The 21,190-nt window shown below is 35.7% G+C and overlaps 1 protein-coding gene across 6 annotated transcripts in view; it reads left to right on the top strand.

Annotated features, from left to right (window-relative positions):
- LOC150089016 (rab GTPase-binding effector protein 1-like) overlaps nucleotides 1–21,190 on the top strand; it is a 367,033-nt gene that overhangs the window by 118,584 nt on the left and 227,259 nt on the right. For all 6 annotated transcript variants that reach the window (XM_090369775.1, XM_090369776.1, XM_090369773.1 and 3 more), the window contains one exon: nucleotides 4,779–4,902. In XM_090369775.1, the coding sequence (XP_090225901.1) occupies nucleotides 4,779–4,902 (124 nt within the window). The remainder of the gene's footprint in view (nucleotides 1–4,778; nucleotides 4,903–21,190) is intronic.

The following is a 21,190-nucleotide window of genomic DNA, read 5'->3' as shown; positions in this document are numbered from 1 at the left end:
GACTCTGATGAGTATAATAAGAAACTGTACAGGGAAATAGAATGGGCCAATAAATCAGAAAGTCTTATAATGGGAGATTTTAATTTCCCAGATATTGGCTGGAATTTGTGGTTTGGTCACTCACACACTAGCAAGGCTTTTGTGGATTTATTGGATGATTGTTTTCTACATCAGCATGTTCAGGAGGTAACGACAGGAAGTAATACTCTTGATCTGATTATCAGTAGTGATTCTTCATGCATTAAGAATCTGCAGAGAAAGGAACCACTAGGTGGCAGTGATCACAGTGTGCTGAAGTGGGATTTACACAAAGAGGTAACTACCATCAGGGGTAAAGGGAAGGGTTTTTGCTTTTGTAAAGGCGACTACGATGGTCTGAGACAGTATTTAAATTCTATACAGTGGGACCAACTGTTGATGTTACCAACGGCAAATTCAAAATGGGAAGCATTCAAAGAACTTATCTTGGAAGCTACTAGGCTTTACATACAACTAAGAAATATTGTTCAAGGTTTAGGCCTAAAGGGATGTCAGATGAACTAATGAGACATATGGCTGAGAAGAAAAATGCATGAGATACATATAAATTAACATGTGACACAGAAGCTTATGATAGATAAAAGTTGATCTGTAACCAAGTTACAAAGGAGGTTAGGCAGGCGAAGGCAGATTACGTGAAATCTTTGGCAAAGGATACAAAGAAAAACAGCAAAGAGTTCTTTACTTATGTAAACTCTAGAAGGAAGGGGATGAATCAGATTGGTCCACTTGATATCGATGGTTCAACTGTTGATTATCCTGCTCAGGTAGCTAACAAACTAAATTAATATTTTACATCGACATTCACACATAAGGAGTTATTCAGCTAGAGGAATGCCAGAGGTGTATTCAACTCTGGCAGTAAGCTAGATAATCTTGTAATAACTGAGAGTAAAGTGGACGAGAAATTGTTGAAGATAAACACAAGAAAGGCACCTGGGGTGGATGGGATCTATCCAGTTATATTAAAGGAGGCGGCAAAGGAAGTAAGCAAACCCTTAGCCATAATTATGGCTAAGGTACCCATATGGGAGGTACCCATAGACTGGAGATGTGCAAATGTGACATCCCAATTCACAAAGGAGGATCAAAGACTGACATAAGTAATTATAGACCTGTGAATTTAACTTCTGTTCCAGGAAAATTAATGGAGGCACTGGTTAAAGAAGCACTGCTGGATCATCTAGACAAGACTTCAGTTATAGCTCGGACACAGCATGGGTTTGTTAAAGGGAAGTCTTGTCTGACCAATTTGATTCGATACTATGATGCAGTCACAAAAGAACTGGATGCAGGGAATAACTTTGACATCATATATTTTGATCTTAGAAAGACTTTTGAGACTGTTGCACATGGAAGACTGCTGCACAAATTGGAGCAGTGTGGCATTGGAGGCAAATTGCTGCTATGGATAAAGGGGTGGTTGAGGGGGGAGAAGACAGAGAGTGGTAATTAATGGACACTGCTCATCATGGACTAATGTTATTAGTGGAGTCCCTTAGGGTTCAGTGTTGGGTCCATTATTGTTTTCTGTATTTATAAATAATATTGATGATGGTATATCAAGCTTAATGTCCACGTTTGCAGACGATACAAAGGTTGGCAAGGTTGTTAAGGACACTACTGATGCCATGATGCTGCAACAGGATCTGGAAAGGTTGAGCAGATGGGCTGAGAGTTGGCAAATGAAGTTTAACATTGACAAATGTAAAATACTACATATGGGGAAACAGCAACCTCAGAGCAACCTATCAACTCTGTGATACTACACTGACCGTGGTAGAGAATGAAAAGGACCTGGGGGTAATTGTGCAGGCAGATAAGAAGTTTTCTGAGTAGTGCAGACGGGCTGCAAGAGTAGCTCATGGTGTCTTGTCAATGATATACAGGAATTTTTATAGTAGGGATAAAGAAGTGATTATTCCCTTGTATAAGGCAATTGTCAGGCCCCACCTCGAGTACTGTATACAGGTCTGGAGGCCTCATTTCAAGAAGGATGTAGAGCTGCTGGAACGAGTACAGGAATGGCAACAAGATTAGTGAATGGAACAAAGGGTTGCTCTTACGAAGAAAGGCTTAAGTTTTGCAAATTACAGCGTCTGGAGACTAGGCACCGGCGAGGTGATCTGATAGAGGTTTATAAAGCCTTGAATGGTTTGAGCATGCTCAATGCTGATGGGATTATTCCTCTAGCTCAGAATAATCACCTGAGAGGGCATAAATTGAAATTGAGGAAAGAGAGATGTAGGATAGATGTGCGGAAATTTGCCTTTAGCCAGCGGGTAGCTGGTTGGTGGAACAGACTTCCATCCCTTGTGGAAGTTGATAGCTTAAATAAATTTAAGGCTCAGCTGGACAGGTATTTCGAACGAACGGAGGGGTGAAGTGGAAGTGTTTTTTTTTGGCTAATGCTGCATAAGCTTGCTTTCTTGCATCATATGCCTCTACTAATGCTAATATACACCAAATTATTACAATACATCTTGCACTGAGTTAATGTGGCCCTTGTGCAAACTGTCCAGAATGATTGATCTGATTAAATAACATGATTAAGGAAATTTGATTATTTTAAAAAATTCTAGTATTAATCTGATCTTAACTATAACTCTATATGATCTTATCTACCAGGCGATACAAATCGACTTCAAGTATAAGTCGACCCCTAGTTTTGGGCCTTGGAAAGTCAGGAAATGTGTTGATCCATATATAAGTTGATATTATAAAATATGCATTAAGGGCATATCTGCCATGAGTGATTTTATATATTTCAGCATAGTGAAAGGTGAAATGAGCAAAACGATTTGATCCAAAACCTGTACGCAGTGTGATCACTGCTCACAGTGATTCCTTTATTTGAAGGTTCTCAATATCTGATGGATTACTAGGTTGAGAAAATTACTGATATCATGAACTCAGTTGTCATCCACTTTGGGCTTGACTGAGAAGAAGACCTTAAGAAGAATTGATAGCCTAAATAAATTTAAGGCTCAGCTGGACAGGTATTTCGAACGAATGGAGGGGTGAAATGGTACTGGTTTTTTTTTTTTTTTTTTTTTTTTTTTTGGCTGATGCTGCATAAGCTTGCTTTCTTGCATCATATGCCTCTACTAATGCTAAAGAGTAATATTTTAAAGGCATAAAAAGATTGGTAGCTTTTTCAAAAAGTTCCAATTATTATTTTTACTCATTAGAGCCACCAGCTGTTCCCTTTGAACAGAATTGAAATAATGACTAAAAATAATAATTGCCCTTGCAGAAATTAACACTCTTCCATTTACACTTCACAATAGTTATCTGTGCCCTATATAAATGCAGTATGGTGCTCCTTGCTGTTCCTTAATGTTAAAGGGTTCCCATATTAGTTGAATTCTTGGTAAAAATGGTCTAAGAAGTAGCCATCTGATCTGTCCCTGTTGCTGGAGTGTTCCTTTAGTGTAATTATTTAACTTTAACCTATGGAATTAGGAGGGCTTATGTTAATAGCGACTATGGAGAGTTTATATTAACAGAATCCAATACTCTTTCATCCATTTCTTGGTTTCACTCTTTACTTAACCGTAAAAAGAATTTCTAAGCGTATACACTGACATATCAGCAATTTCAAGAAATTTGTTTAAATTTGTTAAATACATCAAAAGTCTCATTAAACTAGAAAGTGTATGTACATATGTTGACCTGATTCAGTGTACTGCCAGATAAGATTGAGAGTACTGACATGTGATGATTTAATTTGCTAATAAATGTTTTTAAAAAGTTGATTATATTCAAAGATATATGAGAATGTCTGTGTATTGTGATTATTTTCCCAGAGGTATGCTGAATCGTATGATTGACTTGTGCATGATATTTGCGATCCAGGTGGATTTTAGAATGCCATGGAGGTTGGTTATAAAGGTTAAAAAATAAGATTCCAGTTTAGTGGTTAGTTTGTTTAATGAGTAAATTCCCTTCCTTGTGACGTTCTTTTTTTATTTGAATTTTTCACCATGGCAGATCCAGAAAGGGGGGTATAAAAATTAACCCCCCCACACACACACACACCAAGGGCCAGAGTAAATATTGCATGCTATTTATATTATCACTGTTTTCATATTGCCCCCCCCCCCCTTTCCAAAAAAAAAAAAAACCTGGAGCTCCAGTGGTTGCTCATTTATATGACTTCATTCAATTTTTAAGTCAAAGAACCAAGGAATAGTTATGGGGAGGGAACTTTCTTCTGCTGGATTTGATCAGATATACTCAACATAATGAAAACACAAGAAAGCCTTTTATCCAATGTATTAATCCTGCTCAGCTGTTATCGTTGTGCTTATAGTATCCTGATTTACTGTGCCGGTTAGGTATTTGCACAGATGCATCAATTACTTAATATCATATTTAAAAATTAACTCATTAAATTCTGGTTAATATCATAAACTCGATTTTCGGTTGAGCCCTTTCAAATGATATATGATTTGTGTAAATGCAAAATGTGGCAAATATCATGAAAAAACATATATTCAAGAACAGTTTTTATAATGTATAATTAGTTTGTTATTGTAAATGCTTTTTCCCATGTAGCAATTATTATTGTTTCTTAATAACCTTTCTCTTGTGATATAGCCTCTGAAAACTTGGTGACATTCCCTAACTCTAAGGTAGTTGGCCATTCTATTATTATATATAATGGTTCCAATTTTGTACATGCTCATCATTAGCTACAAAAAAGCAGGTTTTTTAAAACTGTATCTCTGTTGTAGGGAAAGTGTACTGGCTGTAGTTACTAAATCACTAAAACAGAAGGTGGGTGGACTTAGTAGTCCTATTCCTTTTTCATCTTCTTCAGGAGATAGTGTAGAAAATCTAGAGGAAAGTATGAGGAAGGTATGTAGCCATATTAACTATGAGTTAATGTATCCATTATCTGTATTGTAGATAGGCTTATTCAGACAAGATTATTTATAATTTTTCCCTCCTTTTGAATTTGACCTTTCTTGTTTTTGCTGTTTAAATTTTCTTTTTTATCTTATTATTTATTAAGTCAATTATGTATATCATTCCGATTTGCAATATTGATAAAAAAAATATATCCTTAGCACTTAAAGAAGTTTCAGATTTGTGCCAAGTATTATGGACAATGACAGGTTACAACAGAGATTTTACTAACTGAACAAAACTAAAATGAATTTGATGAGTGTTTTTCTAAAAATGCTTTAGTATTATGTTATGAAGATTGATTAGTCACTTACCAAAAGGAAGTCTTGCTAGTTCCTTATGATAGGTTCCAATCACTTTTACAGCTTTTTACCATGTCATGAAAAATAATTTTTTTTTAAAGTGAATTTTGTTTTATACCTTAACTTGGAAAAAAGAAATTTTATTGAGCTGTTATATATAGAATATGATATACAGTTTTGTTTTTTTTAGTTCTAAATATATACAGCAATACCTTGCTTAACATGGCTTCAAACAGCACGGGGTTTCACTATAACACGGTTTTCAATTAAGTTAAAGTCAAAAATTTACTGTACGTATTAAAACTCATTCGATAGCCTAGACATGTATAATTTACATATATGCTGCATTGTCATAGCCTAGGTATGCATACGTATATGCTGCAGTGCCAATAGCTCCCCCTCAGGCGGTCAGCAGCAACGTGCAACAGTGTTCAGTATTCTTAATTCCATCCTGACGAGATGATGCGACAGCTTTTCAAACTTTTAATTTCACAATTTATTTTTTACCCCTTAAATACAAAACAATGAGTCAAAAAAGGAAAAGTAATGAAAATGGTGGCACTACTAAACGTAAATGGCTTACATTAGAAAAAAAAAACTTGTTATCAAATGCCATGAAAATGGTGCATTGTATGCTAAAATCGCACGGGGAAAATGGAATGAATGGAGCATTGGTGCAAGCGATTATTCAAAAGAAGGATCGGTATAAACAGCAGGGAATTTCTACAGCATCTTACATGACGAAAGTGATAACTAAGCAAAGAAGTTCGCTATTGATTAATACGGAACATCTTTTATTAATATGGATAGAAGATTGTAATCAAAAGAGAATTTCTTTGAGTCAAAACATCATTTGAGCGAAAGCCATGAGCCTTTATAACACACTAAAGGAAAAAGAAGAAAATGAAGAGGAGACTAAAGAAATATTTACAGTCAGTTGTGGTTGATTTTTTCTCAAAGAAATTACACATTTTTCAAAGTGGAAAAACCAACCACAACTGACTGTAAATATTTCTGTAGTCTCCTCTTCATTTTCTTCTTTTTCCTTTAGTGTGTTATAAAGGCTCGTGGCTTTCGCTTGAATGATGTTTTGACTCAAAGAAATTCTCTTTTGATTACAATCTTCTGTCCATATTAATAAAAGACGTTCCATATTAATCAATAGCGAACTTCTTTGCTTAGTTATCACTTTCGTCATGTAAGATGCTGTAGAAATTCCCTGCTGTTTATACTGATCCTTCTTTTGAATAATCATTTGCACCAATGCTCCATTCATTCCATTTTCCCGTGCGATTTTAGCATACAATGCACCATCTTCATGACACTTGATAATAAGTTTTTTTTTTCTAATGTAAGCCATTTACGTTTAGTAGCGCCACCGTTTTCATTACTTTTCCTTGTTTGACTCATTGTTTCGTATTTAAAGGGGTAAAAAATAAATTGTGAAATTAAAAGTTTGAAAAGCTGTCGCATTGTCTCGTCAGGATGGAATTAAAAATACTGAACATTGTTGCACGTTGCCGCTGACCGCCTGAGAGGGAGCTATTGGCACATGTGCATGTGAGACAATAGATTTGGCACTGCAGTATATATGTATGCATACCTAGGCAATCAAATGAGTTTTAATATGTATGGTAAATTTCTTTGAGTCAAAACATCATTCAAGGGAAAGCCATGAGCCTTTATAACACACTAAAGGAAAAAGAAGAAAATGAAGAGGAGACTACAGAAATATTTACAGTCAGTTGTGGTTGGTTTTTCCACTTTAGAAAACGTGTTGGGTTTCACAGTGTTGTATCTCAGGTGAAAGTGCAAGTGCAAAGATGCTGCTGCAAGGTTTCCCAGTGAATTCAAAGACATCATTGATTTGTTCATCCTTGGTGACTACAAGGACGAACAAATTTTCAATGTCGAAGAAACTGGACTGTCTGGAAAAAAAAATGCCATCACGAACTTTTTTAGCTGAAAATGAAAAGGCCTAACCTGGATATAAAGCATCAAAAGATTAGTAGTAGCAGTAGTGGCATGTGATGCAAGAAAGCAAGTGTATGAGTTTATGCAGCATCAGCCAAAAAAAAAAAAAAAATCACACCATTCCCTCCAAATGCCTGTTCAGTTCCTCCTTAAATTTATTTAACCTATCAGCTTCCACAACGACAGATGGAAGTTTGTTCCAGCAATTAACCACCCGCTGGCTAAAGGCAAATTTCCGCACATTTGAATTTATGCCCCCTTAGGTTCGTAATCTGAACAAGTGGAAGGATCCCATCAGAATTCAGCGTGCTCAATCCATTCAAGGCCTTATACACTTCAATCAGATCACCGCGCAGGTGCCTAGTCTCCAGCCACTGCCATTTGCAGAACTTAAGCCTCTCTTGGTAAGAGGATCCCTTCATTCCCCTCACCAATCTTGTTGCCCTTCTCTGTACACGCTCAAGCAAATCTACATCCTTCCTAAAATGAGGCCTCCAGACCTGTACGCAGTACTCAAGGCGTGGCCTGACCATTGCCTTATACAGAGGGACAATCACCTCCTTTTCCCTGCTAGCAAAATTCCTATATATCATTGACAAACCCCGTGACCTACCCTGGCAACCTGTCTGCATTGCTCAGAAAACTTCATATCTGACTGCACAATTACTCCCAGTTCTTTTTCATTTTCTACCACCTTAAGTGTAGTACCACACAGTTGGTACTACACTTAAGGTGGTAGAAAGTGTAGTACCACACAGTTGGTATGTTTCTCTGGGGTTACTTCTACCCATATGCAGTACTTTGCATTTGTCAAGGTTAAACTTCAGTTGCCACTGCTTAGCCCATCTGCCCAAATTATCTAGATCCTGTTGCAGTAGCACACTGCCATTACTGTCATTAACAACCCTGCCAACCTTTGTATCATCTGCAAACTTCAACACTAAGCCTAATATACCTTCATCAATATCATTGATAAATATACAAAACAACAGAGGACCCAACACCGAACCCTGTGGGACTCCACTAATAACATTAGTCCACCAAGAGCAGCACCCATTAATTACCACCCTCTGTCTTCTCCCACTCAACCATCCTTTTATCGATTGTAGCAACTTACCCTTAATACCATTCTGCTCCAATTTTACAATAGTCTTCCATACGCAACAGTGTCAAAAGCTTTCCTGAAATCCAAATATATGATATCAAAATTATTTTTAGCATCCAGTTCCTTTGTAACCACATCATAATATCCTATCAAGTTTGTCAGACAAGACTTTCCCTTAACAAACCCATGCTGTCTCTGAATTATTGCTGCAGTCTTGTCTAGATGATCCTGCAATGCATCTTTAACCAGTGACTCCATTATTTTACCCAGAACAGAATTTAAACTAACTGGTCTGTGATTATTCATGTCACCCTTCGATCCCCCTTTGTGAATTGGGGATACATTTGATTGTTTAACACTTGTTGATTGAAAACTGATCTGGGGATTATAAATTGATGTCTCTACAATTCAGAGCAGAAAACCCAAGAGCTCTGAAGAGTTGCATAAAAAGAACATTGCCTGTAATTTGGTGATCCAATAAGAAAGCATGGATTACAAGAGAATTGTTTACAGAATGGTTCACAAATTGTTTTTGTCCAACGGTTGAACATTACTGCAAAGTTGAAGGGACGGAGTTCCAAATTTTGTTGCTTTTAGACCACCAGACATCCACCTGAAATTTCTGATCTCAACGAAAATGTAAAAATATCCTTTTTTCACCTAACACAATGTCTCTCCTACAACCCATGGATCAAGGTGTAATTGCCACATTCAAGGCATATTATCTGCGACGAACTTTTTCTCAAGCGATTAAAGTTTCAACAGGAGTGGGATCATCATCTTTACATCTTCGCTAAAACTCATTGCCAACAACGTGCATTCTGTTTGGCAGCATGTTTTGCCTTATTTGTCAAATGATTTCACTTGTTTTGAATAGCAAGATCAGATAATTTCCCAAGACATTGTGAAGATTGGAAAAGGCTTGGGATTCGAAAAGGATACTGCCAATATACTTGACTGCATTGACTCACATGTAAATGAATTAGATGATGCAACTCTCCTTGAAATTGATGAGAAAACTGCATATGAAGAAGAGGAAAACAATTCTGAAGTAGATAACACTAAAGTGGCACCAAAAGAATTTTCAACAGAAGAATTGGAGAAAGTTTTTCGGTGGGTTGACATGGTTGGCGAGGCGAGTATGAATGGAGAATGTAGCATCAAGATAGGGCAAATTTTACAAGATGGGATTTAGAATTAGCATTAGTAAAGGCACATGATGCAAGAAAGCAAGCTTATATAGCATTAGCCAAAAAAAAAAAAAAAAAAAAAAAACCTTCTCATTTCACCCATCCACTCACTCCAAATGTTTGTCTAGTCCTGCCTTGAATCTGTTTAAGCTATTAACTTCTACAATGACAGATGGAAGTTTGTTCCAGCAATCAACCACCCACTGGCTAAAGGCAATCTTTCGCACATCTATCCTACAACTGTCTTTCTTCAGTTTGAATTTATGCCCTCTCAAGCGATTATTCTGAGCAAGAGGAAAAATCCCATCAGCATTGAGCATGCTCAAACCATTCAAGGCTTTATACACCTTCATCAGATCATCTCACAGGTGCCTAATATCCAGACACTGTAATTTGCAAAATTTAAGCCTTTCTTCGTAAGAGCAACTCTTTGTTCCATTCACTAATCTTGCACTGTGAGGTAATTGTAATCCTTCTCTGTAATTGTTCCAGCAGCTCTACATCCTTCTTAAAATGAGGCCTCTAGACCTGCAGTACTCAAGGTGTGGCCTGACCATTGCCTTATCACCTCTTTATCCCTGCTAGAAAAATTCCTGTATATCATTGACTAGACACAATGAGCTACTCTTGCAGACCATCTACACTGCTCAGAAAACTTCATATCTGCCTGCACAATTACCCCCCCGGGTCCTTTTCATTCTCTACCACTGTCAGTGTAGTACCACACAGTTGGTACTACACTGACAGTGTCACTCTGGGGTTATTGCTTCTCATATACGGTACTTTACATTTGTCAATGTTAAACTGGTGCCTCCGTAGCCAGGTGGGCAGGAGCAGCAGTGTGTAGCACTCGCTTCTTGATTAGACCGGGGTTTGAGCCCGTGATCACCAAATATGGAGGATGCGGAAAGGTCGGAATGACCACCGCATATCCCCGGAGCAATATGGCCTTAGTTGCTAATGCTCCTAAAAAAAACCAATGTTAAACTTCAGTTGCTACCTCTCAGCCCATCTGCTCAACCTTTCCAGATCCTGTTGCAGTAGCATAGTGTCAGTAGTGTCCTTGACAACCCTGCCATTCTTCATATCGTCTGCAAACTTCAACATTAAGACTGATATACCATCATCAATATCATTAATGAATACAGAAAACAACAATGGACCCAATACTGAATCCTGGGAGATGCCACTAATAACAGTGGTCCATGAAGAGCAGTGTTCATTGATTACCACTCTGTCTTCTCCCACTCAACCATCCCTTTATCCATAGCAGCAATTTGCCTCCAATGCCACACTGCTCCAATTTTTGCAGCAGTCTTCCATGTGCACCAGTATCAAAAGCCTTTTTGGTGCTACAAAGACTTGTATGCCGAGAAAAAGAAGAGACGATTTTATTATTGAAATACCTAAATAAAGAAAGATTTTTTTCTCTTCTCTTATGTTACCTTTTTATTAATAAAATTTTTGCGATATTTTTTATTTCAAATCCTTTTAATTGGCTATCAAGTGCAAATTGTTTATAGATTTATTATAATTTGTTTATACTGCTTCTCTGGTATGCATCCATTTAAAACCCATTATAATTATACCTCAATCAGTCTGGTTTTCCATAACTCGGAACAATTTCGGTACCAATTATCAGTGCTATGCAGGGTATTGCTGTATATATTTTGATATTTGTTCATCGTTTGATATTTATTATGATGCTGCTTCAGCTTCATCATTGAGGTATTACACTTACTGTGTGACTGGGCATTACAAAATTCAGCAACATATCGATCATGAACAGTTTATTGTTCTATTTGAGTTAATGAACTGAAATTTTAATGAAGGTAATAACAGAATGATAAAATATATTATAAAAATTAATATATTTAATATCACTAGTACGTAAATAATCATGATCTAAAGCAGTGTATGTAGAGGCATTTTTGGCTGAGACAAAAAAAAAAATAATAAATAAATAAATAAATAAAAAATGGTTCAAAATAATTTAAATGAAACCTATTTTCCCGGTGTCATTTAATACATAATTTGAGACGCATTCTTATGTTACAAATTTTCACCTTAGGACATAATAAAATGATCAAAGAATGAAAATAAACATTATGAACATTATGTGCTTATTTAATATAAAATTTATAGTTTTATAATAAAATCATGCTAATCATTTTAATATTTATAGAAATAAATAATTTAAAATTGATATTAACAAAATATTTATGGGACTTTAATTATGATCACTCATGAGTTCCAGTACCTCCTTCAATGCCTCTGTTGACTAGTGGAATAGATGGATCGCATTTATATTTAGAATCTACATGTTTCAAAGGATGCAGAAGAGGCTTATAGGGGAAACATTTTTAGTTCAAAAACTAACTTTCGGAGAGACAAAGAAAGACTGTTCTCAGTTCAGGGGGAGAGCTATTCAGCATGATGTTCTTCATTGATTACAGAGCATTTTTTTTAATATTGGAATGTAGTGTATAGGGTGTGATATTGCCATGTCATAAGGTGTTGTTTTCACCTGTGCAAGGGTGTGAATAGTGTCAACATGATAGACCTACTGCTGAATTCAGTTTAACATTGCCGCCAAAAGTTACAGGGGTTTGTGATGTTAAAAACCCATTCAACACTATCATTGGTAAAGTTTGTTGGTCACAAATCCTTTACAGTGTAAATGATATGTGGGAGCACACTGGCATGCATGTCTGAAGACATCTGTACTGTTATGTTGTTTTAATATAGAATTATCACATAAGCTGGCATGGTAGTGTTGACCAGTGAGAAATCATATCACAATTTCTGTTTCCCCGATTTCAAAAAAAAAAAAAAAAGTAGGGCCAACAGTAAATTCAGCTGTGAGATTAGGCCATACAGTTGTCAAATATTTCAGAGTATTGTACAAAGTTTGGTGAAGAGGCCAGTCAAGTTTTTGGATTGCCAGCCAATGAGTAATTGGTGTGAATGATTACTCTTACATGGATAATGAAGTGCATTTCTTGGAATTTTATGCCTGGTTGTCTTTGGCAGTGCTAAATGCATGCCATAGCTCAAGTACTGCTGTTGTCATGGGTGACAGCCATATCATTTGGGATGGTGATATCACTATACCAAATGGAGCAATGTACTTTCATCTTCTTGCACTTAACTTATATTTCCTATTAAATCAAAGAAAAAAATATGTAATATTATCACAAAATGATTAAATTAGAATTAAACACTTTTTTACTGCATGAACATGTCGCTTAAGCTACAAGTTTTTTGCTTGAAAGTAACTACTGCTACTGGTAGACAAAAAAAGACATAGAGAGAGTCTCACTTAATTCTGCTGTAATGGTGCTAGTGCAGCCTGAAACTAAACAGGAGGACTATGTAAAAATATTCTATGGATCAGGGCAGATTCCTCAAACAAGAAAAATAATGAAAATTAAAGAAGGGCAACAAGATTAGTGAATGGAACAAAGGGGTGCTCTTATGAAGAAAGGCTTAAGTTTTGCAAATTACAGTGTCTGGGGACTAGGCACCAGCGAAGTGATCTGATAGAGGTGCATAAAGCCTTGAATGGTTTGAGCATGCTCAATGCTGATGGGATTCTTCCTCTTGCTCAGAATAATCACCTGAGAAGACATAAATTCAAATTGAGAAAAGACAGATGTAGGATAGATGTGAGGAAATTTGCCTTTAGCCAGCAGGTGGTTGGTTGATGGAATAGACTTCCATCCCTTGTCGTGGAAGTTGATAGCCTAAATAAGTTTAAGGCTCAGCTGGACAGGTATTTCGAACGAACAGAGGGGTGAAGTGGAAGTGGTTATTTTTTATTTATTTATTTATTATTATTATTATTATTATTATTATTATTTTTTTTTTTTTTGGCTGATGCTGCATAAGCTTGCTTTCTTGCATCAAATGCCTCTACTAATGCTAAAAAAAATGCTAAAGATAAAGGGACCACAGGTGTTATTTCATTAGGATGCATCTGCACCTGTAGGTCCCCAAAAGGTAATAAATTCCTGATTAATTGTCAGTTGTTAATTTTGTCTAATTTCATTTTACTTTGCTTTTATTAATTTAAATTTGCTTGATTACAGGTAACAGTAGTTGTTTTCAAGCAAAAAGCTTGTGTAATTTCAGCAGTATATTCATTTAGTTAAAAAAAAAAAAAAGTGTATAATTTTAATTTAATCATTAAGGTTTCTTGTGTTGTCAAGTTTTCCATAATCTTCTAAGGTCTAGAACAGAGGTGGCCAACTTAATTTGTGGTGCGATCCTGTCTTTATTCAAAATGTGCCGCGATCTACCATCTCAAGAATTTCATTGCACATGGTTAAAAAAGTTAATTAACACATATTGAAAAATATTGTTTATAAATTTTAAAATTAAATACAATTCAGAATTCTTATTTTAAATTCATACATATTTAAATTTTTAATTTATGTGAAGTTTGTATCTTCATGTCATCTGCCAAGCTTTCAAAATCGGGGATATACTGTGATAATGCAACCATAAAGAATCTTCTGTATGCAAGTCCGTAAGAGTAGAACGATTCTTCGTCTTTGTTTTTTTCAAATACGAAAAGGCCGATTCACTTAGATAATGTGGAACCAAAACAGGAATTTAAAAGTTCACTGCATATTTTTGCATTTGGGTACTTCTTGGAAGACTTTCCTGATGATCTGGCTTTTAGGAAAATATTGTTTTTGCAATGTAATAATTTCATTTTCAAGTAATATTTTCTCCATGTGAAAAATCCCATCAACTTTTTTTTCTGCAATTTGTTTTTATCTAAGTCGACATTAATAAGAAATATATTGAACAGTCTTCAATTGTTTTAAAATCACTGAATCTGGTTTCAAAATCATCCACAACTTTCTCAATTTCAGAAACATTATTAAATTCGAAAAACAGGATATTTTTGCAAATGGTCTTGCATATTTGCAAAATGATCGTTTTTTTTTTTTTTTTTTTTTTTTCCTTTGAGAATGTTAGGCATTGCCAAAAATTGATATTTATATGCAGAAATGCTACTAATCATGTCACCCACATTTTTAATTTTTCATTGTGTTTGTTTGTTTGTTATTTGGTTTTTAGGAGCATTAGCAAGTAAGGCCATATTGCTCCGGGATATGCGGTGGTCATTCCCTGACCTTTCCGCATCTTCCTTATTTGGTGGTGAAGGGCTCGAACCCCAGTCTAAATCAAGAGGCATGTGCTATGCACTGCTGCTCCTTCCCACCTGGCTACGGAGGCACTCATTTTTCATTGTAACTCCAAATTCAGATCACTTAATTTACTGGTAAAATCTGCCAAAAAAAAAAAAAAAGCCAGATCGCACAACCACTTATAGCTGCTGATAATCATCTCCCCTTTGATCAACAAATTTTTTAATTTCCTTCATCAAATTTCGAAATCTCTGTAGAAACTTACTCCGACTCGGCCACTTTACATCTGTGTGTAATATCAGATCTGGTTCATTTTCATTGAGTTGCATTTTTAAAAGTCTCCTTTGAAGCGATTGTCCTCTCATAAAATTCACAATTTTGAAAGCTATGCCTATAACACTTTTAGTATTTAATCTTTTGCTGGCTAACACTTGTTGGTGGATGATACAGCAGTATCATCAAAAAATCATCAAAAAATCTGGGAATTCATCATCCGTTTGGCAGAATGCGATGAATCTGTTAAGATGCCCTATCATTGCTTTAGCTCCATCTGTTGACAATTAGATAAATTGTAGAATTCTTAAAGTACCGATTTAAATTGACTCAAATTAATAGCATAGCTTAATTTGCGGTACTCACCTTTTTATATAATCTGCAATTGACGTGTTGAGATAGGATAAAATGGTAGTTGAGTTTAAAAATTGGAATTAATATGGATACGTTTAAATTTTGGAAACAGAATTTAAAATATGCTCAAGGAAATAGACGTGCACGTCTTCATCTTTCAACCTTTAATTCATGAAAACCAAGGATGAAGACGTGCACTTCTATTTCCTTGAGCATATTTTAAACTCCGTTTCCAAAATTTAAACGTATCCATATTAATTCCAATTTTTAAACTCAACTGCCATTTTATCCTATCTCAACACGTCAATTGCAGCTTATATAAAAAGGTGAGTACCGCAAATTAAGCTATGCTATTAATTTGACTCCATCTGTTGTTATTGATACGAGTTTAAATAATGATAATTTAATTTTTTCAATAAAATTTTTGAATGCGTTCAATATATCAAGACCTCTAGTTCTTTCTTTTAATGAAACCACACCCAGCAGTTTTCTAGTGGCGGAATCATTGAAAAACCATACAAATAAAAACGAGCAATTGAGCTGTATCACTGACAGCTGTAGATTCATCCAGTTGTAGAGAAAAGGACACACAATTAGCAATATGAGCACACAATTGTTCGCTCACATTTTTACTCATTTTTTCGATCCATCACATCACAGTATTTTGAGATAATTTCAGATCTTGAAGAGCACATTTAATTTCATTTTTGTTCTTAAAATTTTCAAAAAGAGAATCCGTTGTTTCTAAAAATGACCATCAGAAAATGGTTTGCATTTTTTTTGCAAGAAGATGACTCACTTTAAATGATGCTACAGTTACTGCTTTAGATTGTAAATTAGGTGTCATGAAGAAATTTTGTTGCATAAATAATCTGGATTTAATTTAATCTGCAAATCAAACAACATTTTTCTTTTATCATTACAAAAAAGCATTCTAGATCCCACTTGATAAAAATGATATGTTTTACTCTCTTTTGTAGTATTCATTTTATCAAAGTGTATTTAACGTATGAGTACTGTCCAGTTATTAATATTAAGTAAGCTAAATAAGAATTCAACACATACACCATGCTCTCCACAGCATAACTGCGCGAATTTTCACTAGACAAGCCTAGCAGCTGCAGGGCAACGAGAGTAGTCACATGATTCAATGGATTTGTAATAAGTGTATGCAAGTGGGGTGCAAAAATAATAATAACATTTAGATTTTGCCTAATCTATTTTTTATATATATTTAAAATTCATTGTGATCGCCCGAAATTAAAGCTGCGATTGACTTGTTGGCCACAACTGGACTAGAACATCATGTGAAACATTTCTTCCATCTGTACTCCTTCAGTATATGATGTACTATGACCATTTTTGTGGAATAGTTTCGCCAAAAAAAAAAACACAGACTTTTATTTCGAGACATCTATGATGGTTGCCATTAGAATAACATTTTCTTGTTCAGTGAAGCTGTCTTTTGTTGCATTAAATCCACGAAAAAAAGTGCAAAAATGCATGCATTTTCATACATCATGATGAGTAAATTTATTTTTTCTGTAGGCCTATTGTATCCTTTGAAACATAGTTTCCATATGTGAATGCAACCTGTATACACCTTAGATCAACAAAGGACTGAAATTATGTGGACTTTAACTATGTTCACTCTGTTCATATTAATATAATAGGGAGTTATTCCAAATTAAATTTCCAAGTACAGTAAACCCCCGCGGGGGTTACGTTCCTGAGAAATGCTGCGAATACCGAAAACGCGAATACTGAGTTATGGCTTCCATAGCAATAAAGGGGTTCCGTTCCAAAGTATGAAATATATAAGAAAAACTAGTCTAAAATTTTGTCTATGTTATAGACAGTACATTGTGAAATGCAAGCATATGGCATCGAAATGAAAATAAGAAACAATTTAATATTAAATGTAATATTTATAGAAATTTCAAACAAATCTTTCAAATCAGCGCCTTTGCTAGCTAAAAAACTTATTCTGCCAGTGTTATCACCAGTTTCGCAAAAGTGTTGATAAAGGAGTTTTGCCTTTTCACTAATGATGAGTGAACTTAACGGAATTTTATTATGAGTTCCATCTTCTATCCACAGATTTAAAGCTTTTTCCATTTTTTTCTAATTTAACATCACGAGTTACAGAGCAAATTTCTGAAGCAATTAGCGCATTTTCACGGACACTACGGCGGATTTTTTCTTCCGGTTTCTTGATTGATCGTACCGTTGACTCATTGAATTTATAATGTTTTGCCACCGAGGAGACACTTTCACCATTAGAAATTTTATCTAATAACTCAATTTTATTTGCTAATGTCATCACCTTCTTTAATCTTTTCACATTTCCCTTGTTATTCGTAGCCATATTTTTGTACGGGTTAGAAAGAATTTGTCCACAATAAAGTCACTTTCTTCTATTAACGCACTAGAAAAAGTCTGTTTTACACTGCAAAATGGTAGATTTATCACTTTTAAGCATATCAATTTATAAATTGATAAGTTTATTCAATTTATAAGCATATAAATTAAAAGCAAACGACAAAACCTTCCATGACAAGCATTAGCATTAGCAAACACATACTGAAGAAGGATTAGCGAGACACATCCACTCTCGCGATTTTGTCACCCTTCTCATTTCCACCCACTGAGCGTTTTTTTACCGGGAAAGATAATTTTAGCCGCGCTCATGTTTTTTTATGGCAGGAAATGTTCACGGCGCTTCAAAATTCTCATTTTTTTTAGGCTTCATTTTATATTAAATCAGCGACCGAGACGAAACCGCGAATAGTGGGGGTTTACTGTAAAAGGTGAACAATCACCAAACAGATGTGGTACAAAGCAGTTACAGTATACCACTAGGCATTTACATACGGGCGCCTCTGTAGCCAGGTGGGAAGGAGCAGCAGTGAGTAGCACAAGCTTCTTGATTAGACCGGGGTTCGAGCCAGTCACCACCAAATACAGAGGATGCGGAAAGGTCAAGGGAATGACCACCGCATATTCCCAGAGCAATATGGCCTTAGTTGCTAATGCTCCTAAAAACCAAACAAACAACAATAGGCGTATACAAAATGAATAAGGATTTTTTCTTGAATTAAAAATGCAGAGGAAATACTTTTAATAGTAATTTTATTTAGTTAACTGAAAAACTCTTGTTGGCTTTATTTGATTGTATCTTAAAATTTGTTTTTTTTCAAACTTATATTTAAGCAATATAATCATCATCATCAGCCATTTTCAATCCACTGCAGGATGAAGGCCTCTCCAGAAACTTTCCAGTTCTTTCTGTTTTGTGCAATGGTCATCCATTTACTACCCACAAACTCATGAATTTCATCTGTCCATCTCCGTTGTTGTCTTACAGGTTTTCTTCTAGCTCCTCTTGGGTACCATTCTGTTATTTTCTTAGTCCATCTGTCATCATGACTTCGAGCTATGTGTCCTGCCCAAGACCATTTCAGTTCTTTAGTTTTGATAAGAATGTCCTTTACTTGAGTTTGCTGCCTAATCCATGTGTTTCTCTTCTTATCTAACAGTCTGATTCCCAATATAATTTGTTCTATTCTTCGCTGTGTAGTTCTCAACTTCTCTTCCATTCTTTTGGCAAGTGCCCAAATTTCACTTCCATGTCATGGTGGGGAGTATACATTGGTTCATTATTTTACGTTTCAGACAAATTGGGATATTGCTCCTCAGTATGTGACTATATTTCCTGAATGCTATCCATCCAAAATTTATTCTTCTCTTGACTTCCAGCCATTTATCATTATTACAGCTAATGACTTGTCCCAGATAAGTATATGACTCCACCTTTTCAATTACTGTTCCTTCAATCATTATATCCCTTTCTGTGGCATACTTGTTCATCATTACTTTTGTTTTAGCCATATTCATCTTTAGTCCAAAATCCTTACTAACTGTGCATAACTGATTAAGATTTTCCTCTAATTCTTTGGGATCATGGCTTATGACCACAATGTTATCTGCAAATCGTAAATGGTTTAGGTGCTCTCCATTCACATTGACTCCTTTCTGTGACCAGTCTAATCTTCTGAAAGCTTCCTCAAGGGCAGCAGTAAACAATTTCGAAGATATTGTGTTTCGTTGTCGAACTCTTTTCTCAATTTTAAATTTACTACTGTCTTTGTCTAGTCTAATAAAGGAGGTAGCATTCTCATAAATTTCTTCAAAATCATAATATATGGGGTATCTATGCCTTGTCTTTCTAGTGCCTGAAACATTGCCTTATGCTGTATGGAGTCAAATGCCTTTTCATAATCCACAAATGCCAGGCATAATGGTGTTTTATATTCATTTGCTTTCTCCATTAGCTGTGACATTACGAGAACGTGATCCATAGTTGAGAATCCTGTCCTAAGCCGACCGGGCTAACCAGGTAGGTCAAGTGCCAGCTTGGCAACTCAAAGATCGTGGGTTGCCAAGTGGGAGTGCTGTGATCCCGCCTTGGGTTTGGATCACAGTAAAATGCAAAAACTTTGCGAGGTGCATCATGGCCACAGAGGCTGATGTGCTAACAAAAAAAAAAAAAAAAAAAAATCCTGTCCTAAAGGCACCTTGCTCTTTCGGTTGATTCTGATTAAGTATTCTTTCTAATCTGTTAGTAATGACCCATGTGAACAACTTGTAGATGTGGGATAACAAACTAATTGGTCTATAATTTCCAATTTCTGATTTATCTCCTTTCTTATGCAGCAAAACTGTGATTGCATTATTCCACTGCTTAGGCATCACACCTTTTCTAATGCATTTTGTGAAGAGTCTTGCCAGTTTTTGTGTCATGTCTCTTCCTCCCAATTTTAACAACTCTACAGTAACTTCATCTTCCCCCCGGGCTTTGTTATTCTTCATTTTCTTCAACGCATGTTCTACCTCATCAGGAAGGATATCAGGTATATTGTATGTGTTACTAATTTGCGATCCATCTTCCCCACTGCTGACATCATTCCCTCGCTCCTTGTATAATTCTTTATAGTAGTCTTCTGCTATTTGAATTATGCCTTCTCTGCTATTTATAAGTACACCATCGCTATTCTTCAGTTTCAGTATCATTTGTCTTCCTGTATTACTGCTCATGGCTGCTGATTTAAATCCTTTGTTTTCCCTTAATGCTTGTTCTACTTTTCTTGTGTTAAATTTTCTTATGCCCTCTTTGAGTCTCTTTCTAATGGCTTTGCATAACTTAGTATACTCAATTTTCTCCTTGTCAGTGTTTTTCTTGCTCTTCATTTGTCGTCTTCGGTTCATCACGACAAGTGTTTCTTGACTAATTTTTTCTTCTTTGGATTTCTTTTTACCTATAGGTTTCTTGGGCTTTATCACTTTCAGAAAGTTGCAATATTCCTCGTCAATATCTTGGTCCTGAGCAGTCTGCAGAAGCGCAAACTTGTTAAGTTCCAGTAAATACTGCTTTTTCTCCTCTTCCGTTATCTCAAAGTTCTTTGTATTATTTACTCGAGTCAGTTTTTTCCTTTCTTTTCTTACATCTATATCAAGTTTTCATCTTACCATTGTGTGATCACTTCTAACATTTACCTTGTTCAGGACAGTAACATCATTCACGATATATCTTCTGTTAGTGAGGATGAAGTCGATTTCATTAGTTGTTAATCCATTTGGGCTCTTCCATGTCCACTTTCTGTTCACCCTTTTCTTGAAAAAAGTGTTCATTACTGACATTCCTCGAGATTCTGCAAATTCCACAAGTCTTTCACCTGTTTCATTTCTTTCACCAATTCCAAATTTTCCTATAGTTCCCCTTTCTGTGCTGTTTTGTCTCTTTCCAACCTTAGCATTGAAGTCCCCCATAATGATAGCGTAGTGAGTTTTCTGTTCATCTAGAAGACACTCAATTTC

This window comes from Mastigoproctus giganteus, chromosome 3 (genome assembly GCF_048544385.1).
Source record: "Mastigoproctus giganteus isolate SK-2022 chromosome 3, ASM4854438v1, whole genome shotgun sequence".
Lineage (NCBI taxonomy): Eukaryota > Metazoa > Arthropoda > Arachnida > Uropygi > Thelyphonidae > Mastigoproctus > Mastigoproctus giganteus.
Note: the sequence above shows the minus strand (reverse complement) of the source record. Positions and strands in the feature narration are given on the sequence as shown.